This window comes from Loxodonta africana, chromosome 10, assembly GCF_030014295.1.
Source record: "Loxodonta africana isolate mLoxAfr1 chromosome 10, mLoxAfr1.hap2, whole genome shotgun sequence".
NCBI lineage: Eukaryota > Metazoa > Chordata > Mammalia > Proboscidea > Elephantidae > Loxodonta > Loxodonta africana.
Window position 1 is genome coordinate 12,484,635 of NC_087351.1, and position 25,179 is coordinate 12,509,813.

At 37.3% G+C, this 25,179-nt stretch overlaps 1 protein-coding gene across 4 annotated transcripts in view; it reads left to right on the top strand.

Annotated features, from left to right (window-relative positions):
- The window catches only part of UBR1 (ubiquitin protein ligase E3 component n-recognin 1), a 155,548-nt gene that overhangs the window by 23,933 nt on the left and 106,436 nt on the right, over positions 1-25,179 (top strand). For 3 of the 4 annotated variants that reach the window (XR_010323102.1, XM_064292073.1, XM_003418686.4), the window contains exons 2-4: positions 6,946-7,202; positions 9,176-9,254; positions 11,539-11,649. Coding sequence is in view for 3 of the 4 variants with exons in the window: in XM_064292073.1 (XP_064148143.1) it covers positions 6,946-7,202; positions 9,176-9,254; positions 11,539-11,649 (447 nt within the window). In the remaining variant the exon portion in view is untranslated. Of the gene's footprint in view, positions 1-6,945; positions 7,203-9,175; positions 9,255-11,538; positions 11,650-25,179 lie in introns of those variants that run through there. The other variant, XM_023558739.2, reaches the window with a different exon arrangement.

Below are 25,179 nucleotides of genomic sequence, written 5' to 3' on the forward strand. Positions count from 1 at the left end.
TGCTCTGGCTAGGACCTCTAGCACAATGTTGAATAAGAGTGTTGATAAAGGGCATCCTTGTCTGGTTCCCGTTCTTAAGGGAAATGCTTTCAGGTTCTCTCCATTTAAAGTGATGTTGGCTGTTGGCTTTGTATAAAAAAAAAATATATATATAGATACCCTTTATTATGTTGAGGAATTTTCCTTCAATTCCTATTTTGGTGAGTGTTTTTATCATGAATGGGTGTTGGACTTTGTCAAATGCCTTTTCTGCATCAATTGACAAGATCATGTGGTTTTTGTCTTTCGTTTTATTTATATGGTGGATTTCATTTATGGTTTTTCTAATATTAAACCGGCCTTGCATACCTGGTATAAATCCCACTTGGTCATGGTGGATTAATTTTTGATATGTTGTTGAATTCTATTGGCTAGAATTTTGTTGAGGATTTTTGCATCTACGTTCATGATGGATATAGATTTGTAATTTTCTTTTGTTGTGCTGTCTTTACCTGGTTTTGGTATCAGGAAATGGTGGCTTCATAGAATGAGTTAGGTAGTATTCCGTCATTTTCTATGCTTTGAAATACCTTTAGTAGTAGTGGTGTTAACTCTTCTCTGAAAGTTTGGTAGAACTCTGCAGTAAAGCCATCCGGGCCAGGGCTTTTTTTTGTTGGGAATTTTTTGATTACCGTTTCAATCTCTTTTTTTGTTATGGGTCTATTTAGTTGTTCTACTTCTGAATGTGTTAGTTTAGGTAGGTAGTGTTTTTCCAGGAATTCATCCATTTATTCTAGGTTTGCAAATTTGTTAGAGTACAATTTTTCATAATAATCTGATATGATTCTTTTAATTTCAGTTGGGTCTATTGTGATGTGGCCCATCTCGTTTCTTATTCGGGTTATTTGTTTCCTTTCCTGTATTTCTTAATCAGTCTGGCCAGTGGTTTATCAATTTTGTTAATTTTTTCAAAGAACCAGCTTTTGGCTTTGTTAATTCTTTCAATTGTTTTTCTGTTCTCTAATTCATTTAGTTCAGTTCTAATTTTTATTATTTGTTTTCTTCTGGTGCCTGATGGATTCTTTTGTTTCTCACTTTCTATTTGTTCAAGTTGTAGGGACAGTTCTCTGATTGTGGCTCTTTCTTCTTTTTGTATGTGTGCATTTATTGATATAAATTGACCTCCGAGCACTGCTTTTGCTGTGTCCCAGAGGTTTTGATAGGAAGTATTTTCATTCTCGTTGCATCCTATGAATTTCCTTATTCCCTCCTTGATGTCTTCTATAACCCAGTCTTTTTTCAGGAGGGTATTGTTCAGTTTCCAAGTATTTGATTTCTTTTCCCTAATTTTTCTGTTATTGATTTCCACTTTCATGGCCTTGTGATCTGAGAAGATGCTTTGTAATATTTTGATGTTTTGGATTCTGCAAAGGTTTGTTTTATGACCTAATATGTGGTCTATTCTAGAGAAAGTTACATGTGTGCTAGAAGAAAAAGTATACTTTGCAGCAGTTGGGTGGAGAGTTCTGTATAAGTCAATGAGGTCAAGTTGGTTGATTGTTGTAATTAGATCTTCCGTGTCTCTATTGAGCTTCTTACTGGATGTCCTGTCCTTCTCCAAAAGTGGTATGTTGAAGTCTCCTACTATAATTGTGGAGGTGTCTATCTCACTTTTCAGTTCTGTTAAAATTTGATTTATGTATCTTGGAGCCCTGTCACTGGGTGCATAAATATTTAATATGGTTATATCTTCCAGGTCCATTGTCCCTTTTATCATTATGTAGTGTCCTTCTTTATCCTTTGTGGTGGATTTAAGTTTAAAGTCTATTTTGTGAGAAATTAATATTGCTACTCCTGCTCTTTTTTGCTTATTGTTTGCTTGATATATTTTTTTCCATCCTTTGAGTTTTAGTTTGTTTGTGTCTCTAAGTCTAAGGTGTGTCTCTTGTAGGCAGCATATAGACGGATCGTGTTTCTTTATCCAGTCCGAGACTCTCTGTCTCTTTATTGGTGCATTTAGTCCATTTACATTCAGCGTAATTATAGATAAGTATGTGTTTAGTGTTGTCATTTTGATGCCTTTTTATGTGTGTTGACAATTTCATTTTTCCATTTTTTTGTGCTGAGACGTTTTTCTTTGTAAATTGTGTGTTTCTCATTTTCATAATATTTGACTTTATGTTTGCTGAGTCGTTATGTGTTTCTTGGTTTTTATTTTGAGTTATGGAGTTGTTATACCTCTTTGTGGTTACCTTAATATTTACCCCTATTTTTCTAAGTAAAAACCTAACTTGTATTGTCCTATATTGCCTTGTATCCCTCTCCATATGGCAGTTCTATGCCACTTGTATTTAGCCCCTCTTTTTGATTATTGTGATCTTTTACATATTGACTTCAATGATTCCCTGTTTTGAGCATTTTTTTTCTAATTAATCTTAATTTATTTTTGTGATTTCCCTATTTGAGTTGATATCAGGATGTTCTGTTCTGTGACCTTGTGTTGTGCTGGTATCTGATATTGTTGATTTTCTGACCAAACAATTTCCTTTAATATTTTTTGTAGCTTGGTTTGTTTTTTGCAAATTCTCTAAGCTTGTGTTTATCTGTAAATATCTTAATTTCGCCTTCATATTTCAGAGAGAGTTTTGCTGGATATATGATCCTTGGCTGGCAGTTTTTCTCCTTCAGTGCTCTGTATATGTCATCCCATTGCCTTCTTGCCTGCATGGTTTCTTCTGAGTAGTCTGAACTTATTCTTATCGATTCTCCGTTGTAGGATACCTTTCTTTTATCCCTAGGTGCTTTTAAAATTTTCTCTTTGTCTTTGGTTTTGGCAAGTTTGATGGTAATATGTCTTGGTGTTTTTCTTTTTGGATCAATCTTAAATGGGGTTCGATGAGCATCTTGGATAGATATCCTTTTGTCTTTCATGATGTCAGGGAAGTTTTCTGTCAGCAGATCTTCAACTATTCTCTCTGTGTTTTCTGTCCTCCCTCCCTGTTCTGGGACTCCAATCACACACAAGTTATCCTTCTTGATAGAGCTCCACATGATTCTTAGGGTTTCTTCATTTTTTTTAATTCTTTTATCTGATTTTTTTTCAGCTATGTTGGTATTAATTCCCTGGTCCTCCAGATTTCCCACTCTGCATTCTAATTCCTCGAGTCTTTTCCTCTGACTTCCTATTGCGTTGTCTAATTCTGTAATTTCATTCTTAATCTTTCGGATTTCTGAATGCTGTCTCTCTATGAATTCTTGCAACTTATTAATTTTTCCACTATGTTCTTGAATAATCTTTTTGAGTTCTTCAACTGTTTTATCAGTGTGTTCCTTGGCTTTTTCTGCAGATTGCCTTATTTCATTTCTGAGGTCATCCCTGATGTCTTGAAGCATTCTGTAAATTAGTTTTTTATATTCTGTATCTGATAATTCCAGGATTGTATCTTCATTTAGGAAAGATTTTGAATCTTTTGTTTGGGGGGTTGTAGAAGCAGTCATGGTCTGCTTCTTTATGTGGTTTGATATCGACTACTATCTCCGAGCCATCACTAAGATATTGTAGTGCTTTATTCTATATTTGCTCACTGAGTCTTATCTTGTTTTGTTTTTTTTCAATATACGTGGATGGGCTACTAGATTGTGCTGTCTTGTTTGTTGTAGCCCTTGACTTACTTATGACCTCTTACCAGCTGGTTTGGGCTGTTACCAGATATATATGCCTGAGTCCATTCACTATTGTTGAGTAGAATCTGATTTTGGGTCATCAAGTGTGTGATGCACCCTGTCACCTATCCACCTTGAGAAGTAGTGGTGATAGTTGTGTGCACCAGATTCTAGTAGCAGCTGGGGTTCACACTCCAAGGGGGGCAGGATGCTGACAGGCTTCCCCCAAGTGTCACTGAGGTAGGTGTGTCTCTATTCCTAAAGCACCTTGGTGGGTGGGCTCTGCAGCTGTACCTTAGGCCCCCAATGCAATTACCTCTACAGATTGGTAGGTGTCACCCTCCTTAGACCCCTAAGGCAGGAGGCTAGGTGGTCTGGGGGGAGCTTCAGCCCTCAGTTCCCTGTTGTGGGTCAGTGAGGGCTCTGTTGAATATGCAGAGATATCAGACCTGGGAAACTTGTCTTTCCAGTAAATATGCTAAAAAAAAAATGCAGTCAGATCCCTATCAGAAATGCCTTTGCATTATAATAGCCACCTTGTTCCCTGTAGGGATGAAAGCCTGAGACTGTGGATCACATATGCTTGGCTGGAGCTGGCTCTGTGTCTTTAGTCCAATTAGGGAAGGATTTTTGGTCCCTGGGTTTTTTGTGGTTCCTTCTCTCAGGCCAGAAGAATGGGTTAGGAAAAGACCAAAAAAAAAAAAGAAGAAAAGAAAAAGCAGGGAGCAGTTCTCCCTCTGGCTCAGTAAATTCCAATGTTAATGAAGCCACCTGGGGAGGGGTAGAGGGGTTCAGAAAAACAGGAGAGAGTAGCACGCTGGAATATAGACAAAGTTACTTATCTTGCTTGGGATGACTGTTTTATCTGAGATTTCCGAGGGGCGCGTTGCCTGTGTGCCCTGGCTGGGTAGAGATTGCCCCCCGAGGGTCAGGCCTGCGTCCCGTGCTTGAGCTGTCTCAGAAGTCGCGGTCAGTTCCTCTGTTGCCAGTCCAAAGCCCAGTGTCAAGGTTCCCCGGCTGGGACGCTGCACTCCCGGCTCCAAAAACAGTTGCTGCCTTCTGGTGACTTCTCCTCCAGCCAGCTGTGTCGCCGCGCCACCCGTGATGACCGGCTGGGCCCCCCCAGGTCAGTTCAGGGGGCTGGGGCTGCGCCCCGTGTTTGCACCATCACAGGATGTGGTGCTCAGCTCGCCTGCTCCCAGTCCAAAGCCCGGCGCCAAGGATACCTGATTGGGATGTTGCACTCCCGGCTCCAAAACCAGTCGCTGCCTCCTGGGGACTTCTCCTCGTGCCAGCCGTGTTGCTGCGCCGCCCACGCTGACCCACTGGGCCCCCTCCCGAGGTCAGTTCTGGGGAGTAGGGCTGCGCCCCGTGTTTGTGCCATCACAGGATGTTGTGCTCAGCTCCCCTGCGCCCAGTCCAAAGCCCGGCGCCAAGGATACCTGAATGGGACGCTGGCTCCAGGCTCCGAAAACAGTTGCTGCTTCCCCGTAGTTGTTCGTTCACAGTCTCTGTCACTCAGGTCAACTCTTTAAATCTGTGTTTGTTGGTCAGGGTTCGTAGATTGTCATGTATGTGATCGATTCACTTGTTTTTCTGAGTCTTTTTTGCAAGAGGGATCCGAGGTAGCGTCTACCTAGGCAGCCATCTTGGCCCCACAACTACTCTTTTCTCTTATGGTTAGTGCTTTTTGTATTCTAAAAACTCTTCGACTGACTTGATTTTGATCTCGCAATAAACTCTGTGGCAGTGGGGCTTTTTGGTGTTATTAAACTCTATGGCAGTGGGTTTTTTGGGTGTTATTAAACTCTGTGGCATTGGGGTATTTTAGTGTTATTAAACTATGGCAGTGGGTTTTTTGGGTGTTAAATTAAACTCTATGGCAGTGGGGTTTTTGGGTGTTATTAAACTCTATGTCAGTGGGTTTTTTTGGGTGTTATTAAATTCTATGGCAGTGGGGTTTTTGGGTGTTATTAAACTCCATGGCAGTGGGGTTTTTTGGTGTTATTAAACCCTATGGCAGTGGGTTTTTTGGTGTTATTATACTCTATGGCAGTGGGGTTTTTGGGTGTTATTAAACTCTGGCAGTGGGTTTTTTGGGTGTTATTAAACTCTATGGCAGTGGGTTTTTTTGGGTGTTATTAAACTCTATGGCAGTGTGTTTTTTGGTGTTATTAAACTCTATGGCAGTGTGTTTTTTGGTGTTATTAAACTATGGCAGTGGGTTTTATGGTGTTATTAAAGTCTATGGCAGTGGGTTTTTTTGGTGTTATTAAACTCTGTGGCAGTGGGGTTTTTTGGTGTTGTTCAACTCTATGGCAGTGGGTTTTTTGGGTGTTATTAAACTCTATGGCAGTGGGGCTTTTGGTGTTATTAAACTCTATGGCAGTGGGTTTTTGGTGTTATTAAACTCTGTGGCAGTTGGGGCTTTTGGTGTTATTAAACCCTATGGCAGTGGGTTTTTTGGGTGTTATTAAACTCTGTGGCATTGGGGTTTTTTAGTGTTATTAAACTATGGCAGTGGGTTTTTTGGGTGTTAAATTAAACTGTATGGCAGTGGGGTTTTTGGGTGTTATTAAACTCTATGTCAGTGGGTTTTTTGGGTGTTATTAAATTCTATGGCAGTGGGTTTTTTGGTGTTATTAAACTTTATGGCAGTGGGGTTTTTTGGTGTTATTAAACTATGGCAGTGGGTTTTTGGGGTGTTATTAAACTCTGTGGCAGTGGGTTTTTTGGGTGTTATTAAACTCTGTGGCAGTGGGTTTTTTTGGGTGTTATTAAACTCTATGGCAGTGTGTTTTTTGGTGTTATTAAACTATGGCAGTGGGTTTTTTTGGGTGTTATTAAAGTCTATGGCAGTGGGTTTTTTTGGTGTTATTAAACTATGGCAGTGTTTTTTTTTGGGTGTTGTTAAACTCTGTGGCAGTGGGTTTTTTTTGGTGTTATTAAACTCTGGCTGTCTGAAAGAATTAAAATGAGACGTGGAGAATGCTTTGTCTGTACAGCCTCTGAACCATGATAGAATCACCATCACATGGCAGGAGTGGGCAGTCCGGAGGGAGGAGTTATTCTCATCTGCTACAGCTGCTCTTCTTCTTTCCAGATACCTGTGGTAGGTGGGCAACCACCTATTTCTAAGAGTAATTTTTTATGACTCTTAACACTTTTGTATTGGTGTAGAATAAAAAAGAATATATTGTAAATAACTTTCTCCAAAATTATATAGTTGTACCATTACTTGTGCGCCAGACCTTTAAGAAGAAACTTGTAACAAAGCCTAATTTTTGTCTTCTTTTTGTACAGTGGTGGGATCAGCAAGTTGATTTTTATACCGCTTTCTTGCATCATTTGGCACAGTTAGTGCCAGAAATTTATTTTGCGGAAATGGACCCTGATTTGGAAAAGCAGGAAGAGAGTGTGCAGATGTCAATATTCACTCCACTGGAGTGGTACTTGTTTGGAGAAGATCCAGATATTTGCTTAGAGAAATTGAAGCATAGTGGAGCGTTTCAACTCTGTGGAAAGGTTTTCAAAAGCGGAGAGACAACATATTCTTGTAGGTAAGAGAAATTTACAGGATTGATGATAATTAACAGTCACGGTAGTTTGTACCTATCTCATGATGTACATTTCTTGGTTTACTACTACTTATATTTAATCCTACTTAATTAATTTCCTTTTGTTAGGCACTTATATGTCTGTTTTTACTAAAAATAAAAACGAAAAAGACTTGTTTTTGAATATATGACTTCGACTTGAACAGTTCTGTTTTTCTTGCTCTCCAAAAGTATTTGTGATATATTTTTCCCTTTCTTAAAATGTAGAAACCCTTTCGTCCAGGTGTGTTTCAGAATTCTGAGTTTTTCAGATTTTAGAAAGGTAATACAGTGCTTATAGTGGATAGTATGTAATTTCCCTGGCAGAGTTAGGGCAGGACCCTATAATCAAACACAGCATTTCTGCAAGAAATCTATGAATATTCACAGCAAGTGGTATAAAATCTATAGTCTCATGTCAGTTCAGGTCATTTTTTGTCCCTGAGTAAGATTTGGTGCCAAACCTACAGAAAAAAACCTTATCTGTTTTCAGGAGTTTTTGGATTTCAGAATTGCGGGTAGGGACTGTGGACTTGTTGGAGCGATTGGAATTTAGTAGAATTAGAGGAGGCCGGTGGAGGGAAACTGGAAGCAGCTTTAGGATTTTTTTTTCCTTCGTGAGAGCAGTGGTCTTAAACATCATGGTAGCACACAGAACCTGTTTACTCCTTACACTTGCTTGAAATTTTTTACTTTTGGATTTTGGCACCACTTTCAGTTTTCCTTCTTTATCGGAGGTAGTTTATCTTAGGAGTGTGAATTTTTAGACTTTATAAATACAGAGAATTGTCCTTAATACACTGTAATTAACTATAATTCTAGGTTCGACTGGTTTATGTATGGGTAACATTTGCATTTTATGTACTATTTTGCTTTATAACATAGCTAAGTTCATTTATCTTCTTAGATATTTTTAGTCAAAGCCCAATCGGTTTCAACTAAAGTATAGCAGACATTTGTAGACTTCATATCTCTAAAAATGTCATGGAAATGTTTTTTATTGTCATGACTGGGAGTTGTATTGATATCTAGTGGGTAGAGGCCAGGGATGGTGCTAAACAGCCTACAATGCACAGGACAGTCCGCTCTCCTCCTCACCCCACAAATAACCATCCAGTCCAAAAAGTCAGTACACCTGAAGTTGAGACATTCTGCTGTAAATAGATCATGTTGATAATACATTTTTACAGAATATTATTAGGCAACCTTTATTTGCTATTAACCTTTTAAAATTCATTTTTAGAACTTCCGAATTCATCTCTAGAATTACTGTCTTAAAAAAATCTTTTTTAAAAAATGAACTCTTCTAAGTAGCTATTTAAAAAATTAGTCCTGCATTTTGCACTAATTTGTATTGTTCCTAATGTTTTCCCTGAAAATGTTAAATATTAGAGGAATTGAATTTTTTTCATTCATTCCACAAACACTGAGTACCTACTGTGTGCCAGTGCTGTCCGATGAGCTTGGGGCATATCAGTGTACAAAATAAATAGAATCCCTGCACTTGTGGTGCGTATATTCCAGTGAATTTTACCTTTATTTAAGTCTTATTTACCAATGAACAATCAGCGTTTGTAAAATATTTTTATAAATACAATAGAGTGAGATGATGGTAGATTTTTAAAAAGCTGATCATTTTCCACAAAACTAATTCTGAATGATAATTCAACAGTTTGAAACCAGGTAAAGCCTCGATAAGGATGGTGAAAGAAAACTAAACGTTCAGACGCAGGCGTTCAAATGTGTCAGTTGGAGGCTAAAATGGTGCAGACAGTGTGGTCTTTGTTCAGAACATCTTTGGAATTAGGTTTTTAAAAATATTTTTATATTCAGCTTGTGCACCATCCAGGAAAATCATTCACATTATATTATAGTCATACCTTAAGCATCAGTGGGAGTCATCTAAATTTGGGAATCTAATTTTCAATCTTTTTCAGGGACTGTGCCATTGATCCAACATGTGTACTCTGTATGGACTGCTTCCAGAATAGTGTTCATAAAAACCATCGTTACAAGGTATGAAAATAGAGCCATAAAATCTCTGGATTAGCAGGAATCTGGTGATTACCTAGTCTAAATTCCTCACCCATATCTGAATTCCTGCCCTAACAGCTCTGATATGGGAACCTTTAGCCTCTGGCTAAACATATCCAGTGATAGGACTTCTGCTACTTCAAGAGGCAGCACCTTACATTTTTTCCTTTATCATGAGATATATCATTTTGATACAAAAGGTAATAAAAACATATGAACACTTCAGAAATAATTATTAAGCGAACACCTGTGTTACCACTACTCGGGTCAAGAAATAGGATATTGCAATCCCCTCAGAGGCTGCCCCTCTGTCCCTTCTGGATCACAATCCCTCTCTCCCACCTTGAGGTAACCTCTGTTGTATGTTTTGTGATAATGGTTTCCCTAAATCGTATTGAATAGTTTTAGCCAATACGAAATTTATATAAATGGAATCATACTGTGTATTTTTTGTTGTTGTTGAGTAGCTTCTTTCACTCAGCATCACGTATGTAGCTGTAGTTTGTCCGTTGGCCTTATAGTATTCAATAAGCCATATTGTCTTTATTGTACTGTTAATGGATATGTGGATTGTTTCTCACTTGGGGCTATTGTGAACAGTCCTGTTTGTGTATTTTAGTATAGCATTCAGGAGTTTCCATAGGTTATATATCAGAATAGAATTGCTTAGTTCTAGGGTATGTGGATCTTTAATCATAGTTGATAATGTCAGACTGTTTCTTGAGTGGTTATACCAGTTTATAGGCTCTCCAATAGTATATGAGAATTCCCATTGCCCCACATCCTGAGAAGATTTGGTATTTTTAATTTTTGTAATTTTAGCCGACCTGGTAGGTATATAATAGTATCTCATTGTGGTCTTAATTTATATTTTCCTGATTACTGATGAGGTTAAGGACCTTTTCCTGTACTGTTACATTTTTAGACGACTTTGTCATTTTGAGTTGAAATAATAGTGCTCAAGTATTATTCTCAACTAATGGTGCTGGCTCTGTACTCTCGACTGATACACAATCACTGATGCATCTCTGTACATAAAACATGCCTAAAATCCTGTGTAAATGTAAATGACATACTGAAGTTACAGAGACTATGTCTTCTGTAGAGTTGAAAGTGCTGCTTATGTGCCTGAGAATCTGCAGAAACCTTTTAACCCTTTTAACCTTTAACAGAAGCTTTTCAACTGAACCCATATTTTTAAGAAACTTTTTCCATTGCTATTGAAGTTTATTTTGTTGATTGTTCTTTCTTTTTTAATGAATTATTTTTGTTGTTGTTGGAAATATACACAACAGAACATACACCAATTCAACAATTCCTATGTGTACAGTTCAGTGACATTAATTATATTCTTCACGTTGTACAACCATCCCCACCCTCCTTTTCTGAGTTCCTCTTTGAAATTGCTGTTGTCAGTTTGATCCCGTATAGATAGATCTTAAAAAGCACAATGCTCAAGGCAGGTATTCTTTACTAGTGAAGCTGAACTATTGTTTCTTTTTAAGAAGACTTCAGAGGATATTTTTGGTTTAAAATTTAAAGATTATTTCAAAGCAATAGTTTCAGGGATTCATCCAGCCTCCATGGCTCCAGAAAGTGTGGAGTCCATGAAAACTTGAAATTTTGTTCTGCATTTTCCTCCTTTTGATCAGGATTCTTCTATACAGTCTTTGATCAACATGTTCAGTGATGGTAGCCAGGCACCATCTAGTTCTTCTGGTCTCACGGCAAAGGAATCACTTGTTAATGGAAACAATTAACCACATATTCCATTTTGTTGATTGTTCTTAATATTGTCTGAGTTTTTCTGCTTATTTTGGAAGACCGAGTATAGAATACCTTTATATTGCTACTTTGCCATCTTCCTGGATAATAGGACCAAAGTCCTTTTCTATTTAATTCATCATTGCTCTTGCTGATAGGGCCAAGGTTTTTGATTTTATGAGTAGATTAAATTCTGAGATGTTAAAATCAGAATAATACCACAGCTTGAAGAAAGGGAACCAAAGTAGTGTCTGAGTTCACCTAACTAGGGCCTTCTTGTATATTGAAAGCTGATACCAAAAACCAGGCCCACTTGAAACCTTGAGAGTGATATATTACTCTTTTATTGAACACGTTCCAAAGCCAGTAGAATAAATCTGGAGAAGAAAACAAAGCCCACCTAGAATCTTCTTTTTCTCTGTTTCCTGTGCATACCTCCATCTTCACTTACCAATTGGTAACGATATATTTATCTGTCATTCCCATAATTTTTGTTTTTCAGATGCATACTTCTACTGGAGGAGGGTTTTGTGACTGTGGAGACACAGAGGCATGGAAAACTGGCCCTTTTTGTGTAAATCATGAACCTGGAAGAGCAGACACTACAAAAGAGGTAAGAATACGTACTGTATTTTTATGCAAATAACACGCACCTTCTACATTTATTTGCCAACTGCGCCCTTCCCCCATGAGGTATTTTCATAAGTGCTGCTGTGCCAATTTTTACATGTTTATTTGCATAAAAAATATGATACGTGTCTATATATCTATGTCTAGGTGTATACAAACCAAACCCATTGCTGTTGAGTTGATTCCAACTCGTAGTGACTCTGTAGGACAGAGTAGAACTGCCTCACAAGGTTACCAAGGCTACAATCTTTTATGGAAGCAGATTGCCACATCTGTCTCCTGCGGAGCAGCAGCGGGGTTTGAACTGCTGACCTTTCTGTTAGCAGCTGAGTGCTTAACCACTGAACCACCAGGGTTCCATTTTTATATATATATATGTGTGTACATACATATGTATTTAATTTTCTGTGTTAAAAAAAAAATGTTAAGATTACTGAAATTATGTAAAAAGAAATGTTATATGCATGGGTTAAACTAAATTCCACTGAGAATCCTGATTTTTTTTATATTTAAGTGTAAGGAGTTTTATTCTATTCTAGAGAAGTTAAAGATTTGATCATTGCTATTTTCCGTTTCTCTAAAGAGGGAATGAATTCACAATGAAAAGATGAATTCAGATACTCTTTGTTAACCAGTCGACATGACAATCTAGAGTAAACAATATATAAGCCCAAAAGAGTAAAAGGAAGTAATTAATAAAGACAGAAGCAGAATAGAAACAATTAGAAAACAGTAGAATTTAACACATAAATTTAAGAACTGCTTTCCTTAAAAAAAGTCACCAAATCAGTAACCATTGTACATCCTAATGAAGAAAAAATGTGAGCAAACTCAGATATAGTTAGAAAGGAGAATGGGGAAGTAATCATAGAACCTCATCTAAAAAGACAATCAAACCTAAGATACCTTTTCTGACCTGGAACTGAAGCCATTCCCGGAGATCACCTTTCAGCCAAATAGTAGACAGGCCCATAAAATAAATAATAGCACCTGAAAGGAATATGTTCCTTAGAGCAATCAATTATGTGAGATCAAAAGGATAACACTGGCACAAAAACAAAGATGAGAAGGCAGGAAGGGGTAGAAAATCTGGACAAAAGGATCATTAACAGATGCTTAAACTGTTAAGAGCTAAGTTGTTGAGGAACAATATCCATATAGTTTTAAATTGTCATCTGATAGATTTCTTTCTAACAAAAGGAAAAAAAGGAAACTTTACAGTAAAGGACACGTACTGTCATCACCTGAACCAAGTAATCAGCTTTTAGCATCAATACTAATAGTGGAACAATGAAGTAATGAGTCTCTTGATATGATCTAAAATGAAGTACATAGTTTAATATTTGAAAATCAATTAAGATAGTATACCATATCAGTAAAATTAAAAAAAAAAAAGTCATCTCAGTAGACACAGAAAAACATTTGACAAAATTCAGTATCCTTTCATGATAAAACACTCAACAAACTAGGATTAGAAGGAAACTTCTTCAACTTGATAAAGGATATCTAAGAAAAACCCGTAGCTAACATCATACTAAATGGTGAAGGACTAGATAGATCATCTAATCCTAAGATCAGGAACAAGACAAGGATGCCTGACTCACCACTTAACTATTGAGTTTTATACTGGAGATTCTAGCCAGGGCCATTAGTCAAAAAAAAGAAAAGACATGCAGATTGGAAAGGAGAAGTAAAAGTAGCTCTATTCATGGGTGACATGATCTTATATCTATAGAAAATCCTAAGGAATCCACTAAATAATTGTTAGAACTAATAAATGAGTTCAGTAAGATTGCAGGATACAAAAATCAATTGTATTTCTATATACTTGCAATTTATAATCTGAAATGAAATTAAGAAAGCAATTCCATTTACAGTAGCATTAAAAAGAATAAGACATTTAAGAATGAATTTAACAAAAAAAGTACAAAACTTACACTCTGAAAACTACAAAACACTGTTGAAAGAAATTTTAAAAAGATCTAAATAAATGGAAAAAGCATCCATGTTCCTCGATCATAAGCTCTAATAGTAGCAAGATTGGTGTTATTCCCCAAAATCGATCAAAAGATTGAATGCAATCCATATCACATGTCCAAGCTCATTCTAAAATTCTTATGGAATTGCAAAGGACTGAGGATAGCCAAAACAATCTTGAAAAAGAACAAAGTTGGCGGACTCACATGTCCTTATTTCCAATCACACGTCCTTATTTCAAAACTTAACACAAAGCAACAGTAATCAAGATGCTGTGGTACTGGTGAAAGGAAATGCATAGGCTGATGAAATAGAATTGATTCCCTGTGTGGGGAAAGAATAGTCTTTTCAACAAATTTCACTGGGACAGTTGGATTGTTGTTATTAGGTGCCATCAATTCCGATTCATAGCGACCCCATATAGCAGAGTAGAACAGCCCCTAGAGTTTTCTGGCTGTAATGTTTATGGAAACAGATTGCCAGGTCTTTCTGCTGTGGAACCGTTGGATGGGTTTGAACTGCCAACCTTTCAGTTAGCAGCCGAGCTCTTAAGAATTTGCGACAAAATGGTTAGCCACATGCCAAAGAATTAAGTTGGACTCCTGCTTTATACTGTACATAAAAATTAATTCAGAATGGATCCAAGACCTACATGTATGAGCTAAAACTATAAAACTCTAAGAACATATACAAATAAATCATGGCCTTGGATTTGGCAATGGATTCTTTGATATGATACCAAAAGCATATATAACAAACAAACAAAAAAAAAAAACAGATAAATTGGACTTTATCAAAATTAAAAACTTTTCTCCTTCAAGGGACACTATCAAGAAAATGACAAGGTCGCCTACAAATTGGGAGAAAATATTTACAAACTGTATATCTGATAAGGGACTTGTATTAAGGCTATATAAAGAACTCATACAACTCAGTAATAAAAAGACAAATAACCAAATCTAGAAAAAAAATGAGCAAAGAACTTGAACAGACATTGTTCCAAAGAAGATATACCAGTGGCCAGTAAACACATGAAAAGATGCTCAGCTTCATTAGTCATCCAAAAATGCAAATCAAAACCACAGTTAAATATCACTCCATGCCCACTAGAATGGCTACAGTCAAATGCATATAACATTGGTATTATGATTATGTAGGAAAATGTCCTTTTTCTTTATACATATGCATATTAAAGTATTTATGGGTGAAATGTCATGATGATTGTTTTACCATAAAATACTTTAGCAAAAAAAAAAAATTGAAGCATGTAGAAAAATATTAAGCTATTAAATCTAGATGAAGAGTGTGTTTATTATACTAGTTTTTCTGTTTTTATATATATTTAAAATTTTTACCAATAAAAAGATCAGAAATAAAAACTGTCTTGTATCTACTTGAACTAAGAAGCACATTCTTCACGAGTATCATTTTATGTTTTTAAAATTTTTTTTATTGTGCTTTAAGTGAAAGTTTACAACTCAAGGTAGTTTCTCATACAGAAATTTATACACACAGTTATGTGACCTTAGTTGCTCTCTCTATAATGTAAAAGCACACTCCTCCTTGCCACCCCAAATTTCCCATGTCCATTCAGCCAGCTCCTGTCCCTTTCTGCCTTCTCATCTCGCCTCTGGACAGGAGCTGCCCATTTAATCTCATATATCTACTGAACTAAGAACCACACTCTTCATGAGTATCATTTTGTGTCTTATACTCCAGTCTAATCTTTGTCTCAAGAGTTGGCTTCAGGAATGGTTTTAGTTCTTGGATAACACAAGAGTCCGGGGTGCGTGTCTTCCGGGGTTCCTCCAGTCTCAGACCATTAAATCTAGTCGTCTTACTAAAATTTGAGTTCTGCACCCCGCCTTTCTCCTGTTCCGTCAGGGACTGTCTGTTGTGTTCCCTGTTAGAGTGGTCACTGGCACCATCTAGTTCTTCCAGTCTCAGGCTGATGGAGTCTCTGGTTTATGTGGCCTTTTTTGTCTTTTGGGTTAGTATTTTCCTTGTGTCTTTGGTGTTCTTCATTCTCCTTTGCTCTAAGTGGCTGGTAACCAATTGATGTATCTTAGATGGCCACTTGCCATCTAAGACTGCAGGTGCCACTCACCAAAGTGAGATGCCAGACCCTCGCCCCTGCTACTCTGTCCCCCAAAGTGTTTGGTTGTGTTCAGGAAACTTCTTAGCTTTTGGTTTAGTCTAGTTGTACAGACTTCCCCTGTATTGTGTGTGTTATCCTTCCCTTCACCTATGATAATTCTTGTCTACTATCAAAAAAAAAAAAAAATCTAGTTAGTAAATTCCCCCCTCTTTTCTCCCCAGCCTTGTAGCCATCAAAGAATGTTTTCTTCTGTGTTTAAACCTTTTCTTGAGTTCTTATAATAGTGGTCTCATACAATATTTGTCCTTTTGCAACTGACTAATTTTGCTCAGCATAATGCCTTCCAGATTTATCCATGTTGTGAGATGTTTCGCAGATTCATCACTGTTCTTTATTGTGAATATACCATAATTTGTTTATCCTCTCATCCGTTGATTGGCACCTATGTTGTTTCCATCTTTTTGCTGTTGTAAACAGTGCTGCAGTGAACATGGGTGTGCGTATATCACATTTGTGTGATGGCTCTTATTTCTCTAGATATATTCCAAGGAGTGGGATTGCTGGATTGTATGGTACTTCTATTTCTAGCTTTTTAAGAAAGTTCCAAATCAATTTCCAGTTTACATTCCTATCAGCAGTGTGTAAGTGTTCCAGCCTCTCTACAACCTCTCCAACATTTATTTTTTTTAATTAATTTTTATTGTGCTTTAAGTGAAATTTTACAAATCAGTTCAGTCCCTCATACAAAAATTTACATACACCTTGCTATACATTCCTAATTGCTCTCGCTCTGATGAGATAGCACAGTACTTCCCCCTACTCTCTCTCCTCGTGTCCATTCAGGTAGCTTCTGGCCCCCTCTGCCCTCTCATATCCCCTCCAGACAGGAGATGCCAACATAGTCTCATGTGACCACTTGATCCAAGAAGCTTGTTCTTCACCAGTATCGTTTTCCATCCCCTATTCCAGTCCAATCCCTGTCTGAAGAGTTGGCTTTGGGAATGGTTCCTGTCCTGGGGTAACAGAAGGTCTGGGGTCTGCGGCCTCTGGGGTCCCTCCAGTCCCAGTCTGACCATTAAGTCTGGTCTTTTTACAAGAATTTGGGGTCTGAATCCCACTGCTCTACTGCTCCCTCAGGGTTTCTCTGTTCAGTTCTCTGTCAGGACAGTCATCGGTTGTGGCACCGGGTACCATCTAGCTCTTCTGGTCTCAGGCTGAAGTAGTCTCTGGTTTATGTGGTCCTTTTTGTCTCTTAGGTTCATAATTAACTTGTGTCTTTGGTGTTCTTCATTCTTCCTTGTTCCAGGTGGGTTGAGACCAGTTGATGCATCTTAGATGGCCACTTGCTAATGTTTAAGACCCCAGATGCCACTCTCCAAAGTGGGATGCAGAATGTTTTCTTAATAGATTTTATTATGGTAATTGACTTAGATGTCCCCTGAAACCATGGTCCTCAAACCCCCGCCCCTGCTTTGCTGGCCTTTGAAGTGTTCAGTTTATTAAGGAAACTTCTTTGTTTTTTGTTTACTCCATTTGTGTTGACCTCTCCTGTATTGTGTATTGTCTTTCCCTTCACCTAAAATGAAACTTATCTACGATCTAATTAGTGAATACCCTCTCCCTCCCTCCCTCCCCCCTCTCGTAACCATCAAAGAGTATTTTCTTCTCTGCTTAAACTGTTTCTCCAGTTCCTATAATAGTGGCCTCATACAATCTTTGTCCTTTTGCAGTTGACTGATTTCACTCAGCATAATGTCTTCCAGATTTCTCCATGTTATGAAATGTTTCATGGATTCAACATTGTGTAAATATACCATAATTTATTTATCCATTCATCTGTTGATGGGCACCTTGGTTGCTTCAAACTTTTTGCTATTGTAAACAGTGCTGCAGTGAACATGGCTGTGCATTTATTTGTTTGTGTGAAGGCTCTTATTTCTCTAGGATATATTACAAGGAGTGGGATTGCTGGATCCTTTGGTAGTTCTAGTTCTAGCTTTTTAAGGAAGTGCCAAATCGATTTCCAGAGTGGTTGTTTCATTTTACATTCCCACCAGCAGTGTATAAGTGTTCCAGTCTCTTCATAACCTCTCCAACATTTATCATTTTGTGTTTTTGGATTGATACTAGCCTTGTTGGGGTGAGATGAAATCTCACTGTAGTTTTGATTTGCATATCTCTATTGGCTAATGATTGTGAATACTTCCTCATGTGTCTGTTAGCCACAATAATGTCATCTTTGGTGAAGTACCTGTTTATATCCTTTGCCCATTTTTTAATTGGGTTATTTGTCTTTTTGTTCTTGAAGTTTTATAGTATCTTGTAGATTTTAGAAATTAGACCTTGATCAGATATGTCGTAGCCAAATATTTTTTCCCAGTCCGTAGGTTATCTTTTTTCTCTTTTGGTAAAGTCTTTTGATGAGCCTAAGTGTTTTATTTTTAGGAGCTCCCAGTCATCTAGTTTCTCTTCTGGCGTTTGTACATCGTTAGTAATGTTTTGTATACTGTTTATGCCGTGTATTAGGTCTCCTAGCATTGTCCCTATTTTTTCTTCTATAATCCTTATCATTTTAGATTTTGTATTTATGTCTTTGATCCATTTTGAGTTAGTTTTTGTGCATGGTTTGAGGTACGAGTCTTGTTTCGTGTTTTTGCAGATGGATGTCCACTTATGCCAGCACCATTTATTAAAGAGACTGTCTTTTTGGGAATGTAGCTCTTTAATAGCATTCTTAATTTCTTCCAGTATGATTGGCCTCAAATCAAAAGCCATCAGTCATGCTTCATGATGAAACACTAATGTATTCCCATTATAGTTAGAGACAAGATAAGAGAATCCATTATTATTACAATTACCTAACACTGTTCTGGAAGTACTGCCAATCAGATCAACAAATAGAATAAACTAAGATCATAAATATATGAAAGTAGGATATAAATGATCATGATCGTATAACTGGAAAACTCAAGACAATTAACTGCAAAAAAAATTTGAAACTGTAGTATAGTAAGGTTATTGGTAACAGAATTTATATTTTAAAAATCAGTATTTTTTCTGTCCAGTTTATTAATCATATTTCTTGAATGTTCTGACAAGCAATACCTGTTAGAAAATGTAATGGAAGAAGAGATCCCATTCAGTATAGCATTAAAAATATAAAATACCTGGGATAAAAACTAAGAAGAAATCTGCCATGTCTATGTTAAGAAAACCTTAAAATTATTGGAGCTGTGGTGGCATAGTGGTTAAGAACTCGGCTGCTAACCAAAAGGTCAACAGTTTGAATCCACCAGCCACTCCTTGGAAACCCTATGGGGAGGTTCTACTCTGTCCTATAGGGTCGCTTTGAGTCGGAAATGACTTGACGGCACCTAACAACAACAATATGATGGGCGTGGAAAAAAAAATTGAAAGACATTATCACAAAGATAATTTTTTCCAAGATTAATCTGTAAATTCAGTATATTCCCAATTAGAATAACAACCAGCCTATTTTTTTTTTAATTAAACAAAGTAATTCTAAAGCTTGTTCTAAAAATAATTTGTGAGGATTTCCAGAAAAAATTGTGAAAATAAGAGTTGTAAGTAGGCTTAGCAGATTTGAAATGCAGTTAGGAGCTGTAGTAATAAAAACAGTGGGACTCTGATAGGAAGAGACAGCAAGTCAATGGAATAGAAAAGAGACTGTAAACCTGAGTTGGTAGTAAAGATTTCATTTCCGATCAGTGGAGGAAGGCTACATCTTTCAGTAAGTGGTGCTGGAATAACTAGCTACCCATTTGGGAAAAAAGATAAAGTTTGATCAGTGTTAATATCAGATAAATTCCAGAAATATCAAAGATACAAAGTTTCGGGCTTTTTTTAAGAAAGGAAAGAAAATATAAACTTATTAGAAGAAAGTATGGGTGAATAAAAAAATTAATTTTGCAGTATATTAAACCTTGCTAAGATTTTTTTTTTAATTTATATGCCATAAAAAGGAAAAGATTGATGAATTTGACTCCATAAAAATTTACTCCTTTTTAGCAGACGAAAAAGTCTTAAAATTAGTGACAGACTGGGGAAAAACATACAGATATGTGACAAAAGATAATGGTCCATCATTAAGAAACCCCCAGTATTCTGTATATCTGCGCTATGAGACCACTCACAAGTGGGAGGAAATGAAGGATTGTATTTGCAGAAGTAAGATATGGTCCCTTCATCTGAGTAGAAGCAGTAGACTGCGACGTCACGGGCTCTAAGACAGGTGGCCTGGGTTTGGATCGTAGCCCTACTAACTAGCTCTTTGACCTTGGCAAAGTTATGCAACTTTTATATGCTTTAATTTCTCTATCTTTAACCAGAGATAATAGTATCTGCCTCAGAGGGCTATGAGGATTACATGAGTTAATACACGTAAAGCGCCTAGTCTCAGAGCATGCCTGGTGTGTTGTAAAACAAAACAAAACAAAAAACCAAACCCACTGCCCTCGAGTTGATTTCGACTCATAGCGACCCTATAGGACAGAGTAGAACTGCCCCATAGAGTTTCCAAGGAGCGCCTGGTGGATTCAAACTACCGACCTTTTGATTAGCAGCCGTAGCACTTAAACGCTACGCCATTCATGCTGTAAGCACCCAGTAAATGCTAGCTGCCAGTAGTAGTAGTAATTCTCTTCCAGTACCTGATTTTTTACCCATTTCTTGTACTTTTGATATTAATAACACCTCATACTTGGATAATATTTTCGATTTTTAACAAAGCTTTTTCACATACATTATCTTATCCTCATTACTACTTTAGAGGTAGGCATAGTAGCTCCCCGTTTTACAGGTGTGAAAACAGCCTCAGTAAGGTTAAGTGACTTGCTCAGGTTTGCATATCTAACCAGCGGCAGAGTTGGGCCTGAAATTCAGATCTTTAGATTCTGAGCTCTAGCACATTGTTTTTTAACCTTTGATTTGGGAATAATTTCAGATTTACTAAAAGTTACACAAACAGAAATAGTACAAAGAGTGCTCATATTCCCTTTACCTGTTCACCTATTGTTAGCATTTTACCCCATTTACTTTATCATTCATCACTTTATATTCAGATAGCCTCTTCCCTCGTACTCTTTACTTGTCTGGATCCCAAATTATTCCTTCATTTAACAAATATTTATCAAGCAACTGTTACTTCATTCAGTACCACCAGATGCCTGTTACCTGAAAAATTGTTTCCAGTTTTAACCCTATCTATACATTCTCTTGTTTTTGTCTTGATTGAAGAACCTGTCAGTGCTTTTTTCATCCTGATTATTTTAATTTCCTCCTCTCAGTATTTTTCAGAGTATATGCGACCGTTTTGGCATATATGCCTAGAGAGTGTTTTGTGGCTTGATTTTTATATCTTCTTTCCATAACTAGCCATTCTGGAAGACTGTTGTGGACTTAAGTGTAGCTAAGAAATGCTTAGAAGTTAAGTCGGCTTATTGAGTTAACAAAATGCCACTTGCCCCACCCCCCACAGACACATCAAGGGATTCTAGCCTGTTTGGGAGTTTTCTTGAATCATATGGCCTCAGAGCACTGAATTAAGTACTGAACTAGCTTGAGCTTAGATCTCTTTGTATTTGTATTTAGATCTAAAAGGTAGTTTTGGTCTTTGAGGCTCATGGTAAAGGTAAATCTGGAGGTGAGAAAAGGGTGCCTTATGGCTATGTTGTTGCCGTCAAGTTCGTTCTGACTCATACTCACCTTATGTACAAGAGAACCAAACCTTGTCCGCTCCTGCACCAGTCTCACAATCCTTGCTGTGTTTGAGCCCATTGTGTCAATCCATCTCATTGAAGCCTTCCTATTTTTCACTGACCATCTGCTTTACCAAGCATGATCATCTTCTCCGGGAACTGGTCCCTCTTGATAACATGTCCAAAGTACACGAGATGAGGTCTTGCCACCCTCGCTTCTAAGGAGCATTCAGGCCGTACTTTTTCAGAGACAGATTTGTTTGTTCTTCTGGCAGGCCATGGTGTATTTAGTATTCTTCACCAACACCATGATTCAAAGGCATCAATTCTTCTTTGGTGTTCCTTATTCATTGTCTAGCTTTCACATGTATATGAGGTGGTTGAAAATACCATGGCTAGAGAATTATTCATACAACTTGAATAAATAGAAAGAGAGCAACAAAAGAAACCCTCAGGCACCAGAAGAAAACAAATAATAAAAATTAGAGCAGAACTAAATGAAATAGAAAACAGAAGAACAGTTGAAAGAATTAATAAGACCAAAAACTCATTCTTTAAAAAAATCAACAAAATTGATAAATCCTTGGCCAAACTGACAAAAGAAAAACAGGAGAGGAAGCAAACAACCCAAATAAGAAATGAGATGGGTGATACAACAGACCCAACTGAAATTAAAAGAACCATATCAGATTACTATGAAAAACTGTACTCTAACAAATTTGAAAACCTAGAAGTGGATGAATTCCCAGAAACACACTATGTACCTAAACTAACACAGAGGTAGAACAACTAAATAGACCCATAAAAAAAGAAGAGATTGAAAAGGTAATAAAAAACTTTCAACAAAAAAAGTCCTGGCCTGGATGGCTTCACTGCAGAGTTCTACCAAACTTTCAGAGAAGAGTTAACACCACTACTGCTAAAGGTATTTCAGAGCATAGAAGAGGTTGGAACACTCCCAGACTCATTCCGTGAAGCCAGCATATCCCTGATACCAAAACCAGGTAAAGACACCACCAAAAAAAAAAAATTACAGACCTATATCCCTCATGAACTTAGATGCAAAAACCCTCAACCAAATTCTAGCCAATAGACTTCAACAACGTATCAAAAAAAGAGTTCACCATGACAAAGTGGGATTCATATCACATATGCAGGGATGGTTCAACATTAGAAAAACAATTAATGTAATCCATGACATAAATAAAAGACAAGAATCACATGATTTTATCAGTTGATGCAGAAAAGGCATTTGACAAAGTTCAACACCCATTCATGATAAAAACTCTCAGCAAAATAGGAATAGAAGGAAAATTCCTCAACATAATAAAGGGCATTTATAGAAAGCCAACGGCCAACATCATCCTAAATGGAGAGAGTCTGAAAGCATTCCCCTTGAGAATGGGAACCAGACAAGGATGCCCTTTATTACCGCTCTCATTCAACACTGTGCTAGAGGTTCTAGCCAGAGCAATTAGGCTAGATAAAGAAATAAAGGGCATCCAGGTTGGCAAGGAAGAAGTAAAATTATTTCTATTTGTAGAGGACGTGACCTTATACACAGAAAACCCTAAGGAATCCTCAAGAAAACTATTGAAACTAATAGAAGAGTTCAGCAGAGTATCAGGATACAAGATAAAGATATAAAAATCACTTGGATTCCTCTACACCAACATGAAGAACATCGAAGAGGAAATCACCAAATCAATGCCATTTACAGTAGCCCCCAAGAAGATAAAATACTTGGAAATAAATCTTATCAGAGATGTAAAAGACTTATTATACAAAGAAAACTACAATACACTTCTGCAAGAAACCAAAAGAGACCTACATAAGTGGAAAAACAAACCTTGCTCATGGATTTTAAGACTTAACAGTATAAAAATGTCTGTTTTACCAAAAGCGATCTATACATTTAATGCAATTCCGATCCAAATTCCAACAACATTCTTTAACGAGATAGAGAAACAAATCACCAACTTTATATGGAAGGAAAGAGGCACCGGATAAATAAAGCATTACTGAAAAAGAAGAACAAAGTGGGTGGCCTTACTTTATCTGATTTTAGAACCTATTATACTGCCACAGTAGTCAAAATGGCCTGGTACTAGTACAACGACAGATACATAGACCAATGGAACAGAATTGAGAATCCAGACATAAATCTATCCACATATGAGCAGCTGATATTTGACAAAGCCCCAAAACAGTTAAATGTGGAAAAGACAGTCTTTTTAACAAATGGTGCTGACATAACTGGATATCCATCTGCAAAGAAATGAAACAAGACCCATACCTCACTCCATGCACAAAAACGAGCTCAAAGTGGATCAAAGACCTAAATATCAAATCTAAGACGATAAAGATCATGGAAGAAAAAATAGGGACAACATTAGGAGCCCTAATATATGGCATAAACAGTATACAAAACATTACTAACAATGCAAAAGAGAAAGCAGATAACTGGGGGCTCCTAAAAATCAAACGCATGTTCTCATCCAAAGACTTCACCAAAAGAGAAAAAAGGTTACCTACAGACTGGGAAAAAGTTTTTAGCTATGACATTTCTGATCAACAACGCCTGGTCTCTAAAATCTACATGATACTGCGAAAACTCAACTGCAAAAAGACAAATAACCCAATTAAAAAATGGACAAAAGATATGAACAGACACTTCACTGAAGAAGACATTCAGGTAGCTAACAGATACATGAGGAAATGCTCACGATCATTAGCCATTAGAGAAATGCAAATCAAAACTACAATGAGATTCCATCTCATTCCAACAAGGCTGGCAGTAATCCAAAAAACACAAACCAATAAATATTGGAGAGGCTGTGGAGAGATTGGAACCCTTATACACTGCTGGTGGGAATGTAAAGTGGTGTAGCCACTTTGGAAATTGATCTGGCGCTTCCTTAAAAAGCTAGAAATAGAACTACCATACGATCCAGCAATCCCACTCCTTGTAATATATCCTGGAGAAATAAGAGCCTTTACACGAACAGATATATGCACACCCATGTTTATTGCAGCACTGTTTACAACAGCAAAGAGATGGAAGCAACCAGGATGCCCATCAACGGATGAAAGGATAAATAAATTATGGTGTATTCACACAATGGAATACTATGCGTCGATAAAAAGCAGTGATGAATCTGTGCAACATTTCATAGCATGGAGGAATCTGGAAGGCATTATGCTGAGTGAAATTAGTCAGTTGCAAAAGGACAAATATTGTATAATACCACTGTTGTAAGAACTCAAAAAATAGTTTAAACAGAGAAGAGAATATTCTTTGATGGCTACGAGAGGGGGGAGGGAGGAAGGACGGGAAACAGGCATTCATTAATTAGGTAGTAGATAAGAACTACTTTAGGTGACGAGAAAGACAACACACAGTACAGACAAGGTCAGCACAACTGGGCTAAACAAAAAGCAGTTTCCGGAATAAACTGAATGCTTTGAAGGCCAGCGTAGCAGGGGTGGGGGTTTGGGGACCACGGTTTCAGGGGACATCTAAGTCAATTGGCATAATAAAATCTCTTAAGAAAACATTCTGCATCCCACCTTGGAGAGAGGCATCTGGGGTCTTAAACCTAGCAAGGGGCCATCTAAGATGCATCAATTGGTCTCAACCCACCTGGATCAAAGGAGAATGAAGAACACCAAGGACACAAGGTAATTACAAGCCCAAGAGACAGACAAAAAAAAAAAAAAA